The sequence below is a fragment of the Gobio gobio genome (assembly GCF_949357685.1).
Source record: "Gobio gobio genome assembly, chromosome: 3".
NCBI classification, from domain to species: Eukaryota; Metazoa; Chordata; class Actinopteri; order Cypriniformes; family Gobionidae; genus Gobio; species Gobio gobio.
This window is the reverse complement of record NC_137099.1, coordinates 68,914,111-68,924,781: the sequence shown is the minus strand read 5'-3', so window position 1 is coordinate 68,924,781 and position 10,671 is coordinate 68,914,111. Positions and strand designations below refer to the sequence as shown.

The 10,671-nt window shown below is 37.8% G+C and overlaps 1 protein-coding gene across 4 annotated transcripts; it reads left to right on the top strand.

Moving 5' to 3' along the window:
* Positions 1-322: 322 nt before the first annotated feature.
* Positions 323-9,422, top strand: LOC307123838 (microfibril-associated glycoprotein 4-like). Of its 4 annotated transcripts, none has more exons than XR_013816217.1 (6): positions 323-408; positions 2,181-2,393; positions 2,474-2,570; positions 3,652-3,819; positions 3,899-4,248; positions 8,953-9,422. XR_013816217.1 is itself a non-coding variant. In XM_079812580.1 (5 exons), the coding sequence occupies exons 2-5, from the start codon at positions 2,181-2,183 to the stop codon at positions 4,153-4,155; spliced, it is 735 nt and encodes a 244-aa protein (XP_079668706.1). In that variant the 5' UTR covers positions 333-408; the 3' UTR covers positions 4,156-4,274. The 4 variants fall into 4 exon arrangements, 1 of the variants encoding a protein (XP_079668706.1); XR_013816218.1 differs by having other exon boundaries at positions 333-408; positions 3,899-4,219; positions 8,953-9,421; XR_013816219.1 differs by lacking the exon at positions 8,953-9,422 and adding an exon at positions 5,809-5,944 and having other exon boundaries at positions 333-408; positions 3,899-4,219.
* Positions 9,423-10,671: the final 1,249 nt, after the last annotated feature.

The following is a 10,671-nucleotide window of genomic DNA, read 5'->3' as shown; positions in this document are numbered from 1 at the left end:
GGTTCTTCAAGGAACCAATAAAGAATCTTTATATTTGAGCGAGTATTCTGTACGCTTATTTTAGTCTAATTCTTCTCACGAAACCCAAACATGTTCACCTATTACTATGAGGTAAACTGATTGTTTAAAAATTTTGATGTACAATCTGTGAAAACAAGTCAATAATCTTTCTCCCACAATACAGATCATTTGAAGATCATTGCAAAACAGTCAAATGGACCAACCTATGATTTTCTGAACGCTTACATCAACGGTTGACATTTCAACATCATTGCACAATACAAGAATGATTCAAATAGAGTTTAAAAGACGGTTTCCTACTGATAAAGGTTGGGTTGAGAAATATATAAAAGGACTCAACGATCCAGTGATCTGAACGTCTCGGCCTCAGTCGTCACAACACAAACGGTGAGTTACTCTTTAATTTTTCAGCGTTTACCTCATAGATAATAAATGTATAAATGACCCACTGAGCAAAGTTATGTCCAAAAGACGTCTTTTCAATGTCTTTGCCGTACGTTGAAAAGACGTCCACTGAGGAGCCAGAATGAAAGTTTTTATGACGTCTGTTTTTGACGTGTTCTGCACGTCCGATATAGACGCTCATGGAACCTCAAGGTTAAAAACTAGTTCAAATTGTGGACATATTTTCCATTTGTAATTGCAAAGCAACTCACAGACAGTGTGTGTTTGTCCAGAAATCAGGAAAATAAAAGAAACTTAGCTCACACCTTTAGACACTTTAGACAACTTAGCATCTGTAATTCACACATCTTTGGATCGTGAGAGAATCATGGGATTCAATCCAGGATCTTCTTGTTGTGAGGAGACAGTGTTTCCCACTGAGACACTGGTGCTGCCCTTAATCACAGACATAAGACACACTTTGACTATTTCTGTCAGACGTCTACAGAAGCTCTTACTGAGAATTAACAGAGCTTTAGATGTTGATATTTATATTTAATTTATGTCACCATTGTGGTGGGAAGCGTTTGCTTTAGTTGGGCTCTTGGTCCCTGTACTTGAGTTAGCTTTTCTTTGGCTGCTGTAACTGTGTGTGTGAAACACAATGCTTATGGCTGAGAAAGCAAAGATAAAGCGACTTCAGGTGTTGTCAGCTCCTTGTTGATGACTAAATCATCAGAAGTCTAGAATCTGCTGTTGTGCTTTTGAGTTTTATTTTCTTGTTCGGCAAATAATAATTTGTTTATAGCCACTCTAACCTTGTGAATCTGCTGTATTGACACCAATAGCAATAAACAAATCACTCATCCTGAAAGATGAAAAAACAGCAGATGCACATTGTTTTGAGTAATATTTTTCCTAGTCACACACAGACATCAAGATTTTGCATGATTTTTCACAACAACGGTGACAATCAAGCATGAGTTTTGTACTTTGAAGCTACCCATCATGCATTGCAGCATGACGTTTTTTTTATTATGATTGTCACCGTTGTTGTGAATCATATGCAAAATCTTGATGTCTGCGTGTGACTATGTGAAATATTTTCTCAAAACAATGTGCATCTGCTGTTTTATCATCTTTCAGGATGAGTGATTTGTTTATTGCTATTAGTCCCGATACAGCAGATTCACAAGGTTATAGTATATAAACAAATTATTATTTGCCGAACAAGAACCTAAAACTCAAAAGCACAACATCAGATTCTAGACTTCCATAACCACCATAAACATCAACATCTAAAGCTCTGTTAATTCTCAGTAAGAGCTTCTGTAGACGTCTGACAGAAATAGTCAAAGTGTGTCTTATGTCTGTGATTAAGGGCAGCACCAGTGTCTCAGTGGGAAACACTGTCTCCTCACAGCAAGAAGATCCTGGATTGAATCCCACGATTCTCTCACGATCCAAAGATGTGTGAATTACAGATGCTAAGTTGTCTAAAGTGTCTAAAGGTGTGAGCTAAGTTTCTTTTATTTTCATGATTTCTGGACAAACACACACTGTCTGTGAGTTGCTTTGCAATTACAAATGGAAAATATGTCCACAATTTGAACTAGTTTTTAACCTTGAGGTTCCATGAACGTCTATATCGGACGTGCAGAACACGTCAAAAACAGACGTCATAAAAACTTTAATTCTGGCTCCTCAGTGGACGTCTTTTCAACGTACGCCTTTGCTCAGTGGGGAGGATCTTGATCAGTCGTGTGTCTCTCCAGATGACGGTCTTTGTCGCGGCTCTGCTCTATGTTTTCACGGCGTCTGTTGTGTCTGTTCCTGATGGATTCAAGCCGGTCGACTGTTCTGACCTTTATAAAGCAGGAAAAAAGTTCAGTGGGATTTACTCCATCTATCCAGCAGGAGACGTTCCTTTCTGGGTTTACTGTCACATGGTCTCAGATGGGAAAGATGACGACAACGGAGGATGGACGGTACGAATGTGACTTTAGATCATTAAACACACATCAGAACACACATTATGAATCATTTATTCTATATAAACCCATCACAGGTGATTCAGAGGAGAATGGACGGCAGTGTGAATTTCTATCGGGGGTGGGAAGAGTACAAGAGAGGATTTGGGACCACCGAGGGCGAACACTGGCTGGGTAACAATTCACTAGAGATTTTGGGTTGCATTAGAACTTAAAACCTTAAGGACATTTAAGTCACAATGAAAATGTACACAGCAAAAACTCCAGTGTTAAATTAACTCTCCTGGGAGTATATGTGAGACCACACTCAAGAGTGTTAAAGTGTTAAAATAAGAGTGTTAAAGTAACACTGAAGCAGTGTTAAAGTTAATGAGATAATTAAGTGATTAATTTAGTGATGATTGGCCATTAGTGACGAACACCTGATGATAACAAGCAGAATCGCGAAAGGAGAACGCCACAATTCTTAAGTTACCATTATGGTGATCAGTATTTGATTTAGTTTGGATCTTGACACCTTGATATTAAACACATTAGATTTGTTTTGGTTGCTTTTACAGCTAGACAAGTAAAGAGTAAGAGCTAATCAGGTGGTGTTCATCAATTGAGCTGAATCATTGACTATAGCCTTACATCTGAGTTACATTTACACCAGACTTGTGATTACACTGAATAAAATCAAGCATTTTCAACTTAATTCAAACGTTTTCTTAAAAGTTGTTGTTGTCAATAAACCAACCCAAAAAAAAATTTTCACAGACATCAAGAATCAGCCTAACAATCTCAACAGTGGTGACCATCAAAAAGCATGTTGCAATGCATTCTGGGAGCCATCAATCAAAATAATTCCATGGCTCCCATCATTCATTGCTGAACGAATAAATAATGAGCTTTATGAACTGTTTGTCACCATTGTTGAGATTCCCACATTGATTTTCGCGTGTGCCTAAATTTTTTTTATTTTTTATATTAGAACAACTTTTAAGAAATCCTTAGAATTAATTATGAAAATGCTGGATCTTATGTTATAATCAACAAGATAAACCCAACTCAGAGACTAGGCTCTAAATGAGGTTAGTGATTCAGGTCAAGTAATGATGATGTCAAAACATAACCAACATCAAGCAATCAGCTTTTGTCATTGCTTATCTGGCTGTTACTACTCAGTTACAGCACCCAACAAAATATAATATAAAAAAAATCAAGGGTCAAGATCCAAACTAAATCGTGAGTGTGTGTGTGTGTGTGTGAACAGGGCTGGACAACATGTATCAGCTGACACGTAACAGGAAGTACATGCTTAGAGTGGATCTGGAGGACTTTGATGGAAGGAAAGTTTTCGCTCAGTATTCGTCCTTCTCTGTGGGTCCTGAAAGTGACGGGTATAAACTGCAAGTTTCTGGGTTCACTAATGGAGGAGCTGGTAGGACACTTTTATTCATTCTCATGAAAACTCATTCCAGTTGAGTTACTGTCCTAAATGATGCTCTTTCTCTCTGCAGGCGACTCTTTATCTGGCCATAATGATCAGAAGTTCACCACCTTTGACAAAGACCAAGACTCCTATGAGAAGAACTGTGCCAAAGAGTATCTTGGGGCATTTTGGTACAAATTTTGTCACAATGCAAACCCCAACGGTGTGTATTTATGGGGAGACGACGACACCCACTTTAGCATTGGTGTTGTTTGGTCAACCTGGAAGAACAGTTTCACTGTCAGTATGAAATCCATCAGCATGAAGATCAGACGTGTGTCTTAGAAACATTTGTGTTTCCAGAAGCAAACACATGACAACCCACTGAGCAAAGTTATGTCCAAAAGACGTCTTGTCAACGTCTTTGACCCTAGAGGCGTACGTTGAAAAGACGTCCACTGAGGAGCCAGAATGAAAGTTTTTATGACGTCTGTTTTTGACGTGTTCTGCACGTCCGATATAGACGTTCATGGAACCTCAAGGTTAAAAACTAGTTCAAATGTGCTCATTGTGGACATATTTTCCATTTGTAATTGCAAAGCAACTCACAGACAGTGTGTGTTTGTCCAGAAATCATGAAAATAAAAGAAACTTAGCTCACACCTTTAGACACTTTAGACAACTTAGCATCTGTAATTCACACATCTTTGGATGGTGAGAGAATCGTGGGATTCAATCCAGGATCTTCTTGCTGTGAGGAGACAGTGTTTCCCACTGAGACACTGGTGCTGCCCTTAATCACAGACATAAGACACACTTTGACTATTTCTGTCAGACGTCTACAGAAGCTCTTACTGAGAATTAACAGAGCTTTAGATGTTGATGTTTATGGTGAATTTGAAGTCACCATTGTGGTGGGAAGCGTTTGCTTTAGTTGGGCTCTTGGTCCCTATATTTGTGTTAGCTTTTCTTTGGCTGCTGTAACTGTGTGTGTGAAACACAATAGTCATGGAAAAATATTTCTCTTAGTCACACACAGACATCAAGATTTTGCATATGATTTACAACAACGGTGACAATCAAGCATGAGTTTTGTACTTTGAAGCTACCCATCATGCATTGCAGCATGACGTTTTTTTTGTTATGATTGTCACCGTTGTTGTGAATCATATGCAAAATCTTGATGTCTGTGTGTGACTATGAGAAATATTTTCTCAAAACAATGTGCACATGCTGTTTTATCATCTTTCAGGATGAGTGATTTGTTTATTGCTATTAGTCCCGATACAGCAGATTCACAAGGTTATAGTATATAAAAAAATTATTATTTGCCGAACAAGAACCTAAAGCTCAAAAGCACAACATCTGATTCTAGACTTCTGATGATTTAGTCATCAACAAGGTGCTGACAACACCTGAAGTCGCTTTATCTTTGCTTTCTCAGCCATAACTATTGTGTTTCACACACACAGTTACAGCAGCCAAAGAAAAGCTCACACAAATACAGGGACCAAGAGCCCAACTAAAGCAAACGCTTCCCAGCACAATGGTGACTTCAAATTCACCATAAACATCAACATCTAAAGCTCTGTTAATTCTCAGTAAGAGCTTCTGTAGACGTCTGACAGAAATAGTCAAAGTGTGTCTTATGTCTGTGATTAAGGGCAGCACCAGTGTCTCAGTGGGAAACACTGTCTCCTCACAGCAAGAAGATCCTGGATTGAATCCCACGATTCTCTCACGATCCAAAGATGTGTGAATTACAGATGCTAAGTTGTCTAAAGTGTCTAAAGGTGTGAGCTAAGTTTCTTTTATTTTCATGATTTCTGGACAAACACACACTGTCTGTGAGTTGCTTTGCAATTACAAATGGGAAATATGTCCACAATGAGCACATTTGAACTAGTTTTTAACCTTGAGGTTCCATGAACGTCTATATCAGACGTGCAGAACACGTCAAAAACAGACGTCATAAAAACTTTCATTCTGGCTCCTCAGTGGACGTCTTTTCAACGTACACCTTTGCTCAGTGGGAAGGTTTAATGTTTTGCTTTCCTTTCTTAATCATGCTATTGAGTAAACCAGTAATGTTGTTATTGCTCTTAGCATTTACTATTAAAATGAATCAACACTTGTATGTCAATGTGTCCATTATTGCAAACAATAGAGAAACTGACTATGAGATGAAGATCAAAATGAGAATCTTTCTCTCTAAATTCAGCCCAACACACATTAAAATCTTAAAGCAAGCATTTACCAAGACAAGTCATAAATGCTCAAAACCAGATTTATGTGGTTAGTTTAACCGACTCCTAAAAAAGGGGTTTCACCAATAGATGCAATACAAGAACCATTTACGGTTCCCCGAAGAACTGTTTAGTCAAAAGTCCTTAAATTATGATTTTATCAATTTATTTTAGTTTTAAATGATAAAATACCGTTTGTGCAGAGGAAAGATTCTGTGATGTTGAAGTTGCCAGTAAAGAACCTTTATTTTTGGGAGTGTAGGAACAATTTGGAGTAAAACTATGTGCTTGAATACAGAATGAAGAAAAACTTGTACTTTACAGTTGGCATGGCTGGTTTTTGCCGTACACTGTGGAGATTGTGGTGCTCTGGATTGATTTTGACACAATGGGACTGTCCGAGCTTAAAGGTCCCATAGCATGAAATTTTCATTTTATGAGGTATTTCAACATTAATATGAGTTCCCCTAGCCTGAATATTGTCCCCAAGTGGATAGAAATGTTGATCGGTGTAAAACCGAGTTCTGGCTGTCTTTCTCTGCCTTTGAGAAAATGACAGGCCAGACTAGCCAATCCTGAAGTCTCCTGGTTTGACGTCCAAGCAGGAGCGGTTTCCTCCCTTTCCTCCGCCCAGAGAATCTGGCACGCCCATGCGAGCGCAATATTTGTTTATCCTGGAGAGATCAAGGCTTGTGAACTAGTGAATGCTGGCAGTTTCTCAGTGTTTGGATGTACAAATGAAGTCTTTTTTCAGTTCCTTCTGATCTGTGATCAGTGATTTCTTATGTGTAGCTACTTATTTATTATTCGTGCACACACTGCGGCTTCTCTCTCTCCAGACAGAACGGTGTTTTCGTGTTTTCTACACAGTAAATTCCCCGGTGTTGAATTAACACCGCTCGGTGTTCATATGGGAACCACCAGCAGGGTGTTAAAGTAACACTGAAGCAGTGTTAGAGTTAATAAGATACTTAAGTGATTAATTGAGGGATGATTGTTTGATTATTGAAGACACCTGATGATAATGAGCAGAATCATCGACGGAAAGAGAAACACAACTACAGCCACAGCTTATGATGACATCAACTGAAAAGACATTAAATCTCTCTTATTATAAACCAGACTGACTTTATTTCTGTCATTTGTCTACAGTTCTTTTTGAGAATTAACAGAGGTTTAGAGTTTGATGTTTTATGGGAAATGTTTAGTTTAGTGTTTATTTTAGTTGGGCAGTTTGACTTGGCATTTTATGTCAGTTTGTGGTCTTAGTAACAGTTTACTGGAACACGTTGCAAAGGAATCCATAAACATAAATTATCAGGTGAAATAGTTATCATCATAAAGATTTTTTTGTTGTTGACCAAACTAATCTTTGAGAAAAGTGGATAATAGAAATGTTAATAAAAGTTGTTTTAATAGATTTTCACCATAAATGCTTTACTGCCACAGATCAGTCATCCTCAATTTGGATTTTTAGACACATTCAGGGGGGGAAAATTGTTTGCGCACACAGACATCCAGAATCATCATATGAATCTAAACAATGGTGACATGCTGCAATGCATGCTGGGAGTCATGAGTGTTATACTATGATGATTATATATCCCAGCATGCATTGCAGCATGAAGAATGTCACCATCATTGAGATTAATATGCAGACTATTGATGCTTGTGTGGGTGTGCCTAAAGTGTTTCAAAATTCTGAATATTTGATATCTGGCAAGAAAAGAATGCTGGTGAAAATCTACTGATAACAATTTGACAATTATATTTTTATGTGTCAGTTATCCGTCTCCTCTATGAGGTTGAAAGATATATCATATGACAATCTTTGTTAAAAGCTTCTTTCTCAACAAATATGTTTGTGTTTGAGTAAACACTGTTACAAAGACCATAAACTGACATCATAGGCCAAGAGTCAAACTGCCCAACTAGAAATCAAGATTTTGCATATGATTCACAACAACGGTGACAATGATAACAAAAGAAACTTAATGCTGCAATGCATGATGGGTAGCTTCAAAGTACAAAACTCATGCTTGATTTTCACCGTTGTTGTGAATCATATGCAAAATCTTGATGTCTGTGTGTGACTATGAGAAATATTTTCTCAAAACAATGTGCACCTGCTGTTCTATCATCTTTCAGGATGAGTGATTTGTTTATTGCTATTGGTGACAATAGAGTGGATTCACAAGGTTATAGTATATAAACAAATTATTATTTGCCGAACAAGAACCTAAAACTCAAAAGCACAACATCAGATTCTAGACTTCTGATGATTTAGTCATCAACAAGGTGCTGACAACACCTGAACTCGCTTTATCTTTGCTTTCTCAGCCACAACTATTGTGTTTCACACACACACAGTTACAGCAGCCAAAGAGAAGCTAACTTAAGTACAGGGACCAAGAGCCCAACTAAAGCAAACGCTTCCCACCACAATGGTGACTTCAAATTCACCATAAACATCAACATCTAAAGCTCTGTTAATTGTCAGTAAGAGCTTCTGTAGACGTCTGACAGAAATAGTCAAAGTGTGTCTTATGTCTGTGATTAAGGGCAGCTCCAGTGTCTCAGTGGGAAACACTGTCTCCTCACAGCAAGAAGATCCTGGATTGAATCCCACGATTCTCTCACGATCCAAAGATGTGTGAATTACAGATGCTAAGTTGTCTAAAGTGTCTAAAGGTGTGAGCTAAGTTTCTTTTATTTTCATGATTTCTGGACAAACACACACTGTCTGTGAGTTGCTTTGCAATTACAAATGGAAAATATGTCCACAATGAGCACATTTGAACTAGTTTTTAACCTTGAGGTTCCATGAACGTCTATATCGGACGTGCAGAACACGTCAAAAACAGACGTCATAAAAACGTTCATTCTGGCTCCTCAGTGGACGTCTTTTCAACGTACGCCTCTAGGGGCAAAGACATTGACAAGACGTCTTTTGGACATAACTTTGCTCAGTGGGACATTTCAAGTTTCACTTCATTTTGTAGTACATTTGTAATGTATAATAATCACATTTCCAAATATTTACTAACTTCTTGTTGTTTTAGGTGCATTACAAGTGAATGCTGATAAAAAGGAAGCATCAGAGTTCATCTTTGCTGGGACGGTGCACAAATGGCTCCGTTACGCCCCTGAAAGGCTTGGGGCCTAAGTTCTTCTACCTTTTTTCTTTCAGTAGTACTGTCCCATTTCTGTCTTTATTGACGAGTTTCCATTTGTATTTACTTCCGTTTTGCCAGATTGTCATGTTTTTCACTTGTGTTATAAATTCAGATGTAATTGTTTTAAGTCAATGTGAGATTTCCTGTTGAAACTGTGGGGGCATAAATAAATACATTTGCATGTAAACTGAAGGATGTTGTTTACTTTGAGTGACTTTTTGATACAAAATCATATAAATTGCAGCCATACATGGAAATTAACTGGCATAGAATCCTGCTGTACATAAAGCAAGATTGATTTTATAGTGTTTCTATGTTGATTCAGTGTTAAATAAGTGATTTAATTTAAGTTGAAAAAATATAGATTTTAAGCCCATCTTGATCTATTTTTCATCGTTGAAATAACAGTATTTCAGGGTGCAAACCTGTTCAATTTCAACATTGATTCAATGATATTTTAGTTGATGCATTAACATTGATTCAACGATGATTCAGTGTTGGTCTGTTATCTGGGATGTTTTCTTTACTTGCGTCTTCTTTGATTTGGGTCACTTCTTTAAATTGACAACTGAAACGTATCAACAGTAAACTTTAATAAACCCCTGCTATGAACACATTATGTGAGTCAATGTAGTTTTGTTATGGCCATGTAAAAAAAGTAATAATTTTAGTTATTGAAACTTATCAGTATAATTTTCTCCATTATATCCATATTTTCCCGGCGGGACGCTACTGTAAAAAAGAATGTGGGTACAACTTCCGGTAAGGCGGCGGAAGTAGTATACCAATTGTATTTTGTGTGCTATTTAGTGAAGAGGCTAAGTGTTTTTCGGATCATTGGCAAGGTTTCAAAATTATAATTTTTACTTTTTTTTTGGTTTTTATCAGATGGTGCCACGAGGGTTAAGTGAAGGTTACTGTGAAGCAACATTTGCAACATGACATTGCAAACATTTCAGTTTAGTACATTTATTAGTTCATTAATAATATCACAATACAATAAACAATACAATTTCCTTGCCCTTAATTGTTCTTACTTTACTGACCTTCCACAAAAGAGCTGCTGCATGACTACAACAGCGTCCTGGCCCTAATACATGAACACCTGCGGGATACGTGTAGGCTCAGGCTCGGCTCAATGTCTGCTAATAGATCGTTTCTGACAGATACTGATATGCCTCTGAGCTCTGACAGAGAGTAAAGGTACTGTTGTTTCACCCTTTTGAAAGTTCGTTGAGGTTGTGTTCCCACATCGTTAGCCAATTTGGATAGCTTGAATGACTGTCAACTGTTGAATGTCAATAAGCTATGTTTCCATCCACCTAGTTTTATGCGCATTTTGGAACCGGAAGACGCTCCCACATTTGACGCAAGGCTTCATGGGGCGTAGGAAACTTGTCCTAAGAAAAAATTGTTGTACCTCTAAGTCAAGGGTAGGC

Coding starts and splice junctions, on each gene's coding strand:
- LOC307123838 (XM_079812580.1), top strand. CDS start 2,181: ATGACGGTCTTTGTCGCGGCTCTGCTCTATGTTTTCACGGCGTCTGTT. Junction 2,394..2,473: donor ACGACAACGGAGGATGGACG/GTACGAATGTGA, acceptor AACCCATCACAG/GTGATTCAGAGGAGAATGGA. Junction 3,820..3,898: donor GTTCACTAATGGAGGAGCTG/GTAGGACACTTT, acceptor TTCTCTCTGCAG/GCGACTCTTTATCTGGCCAT.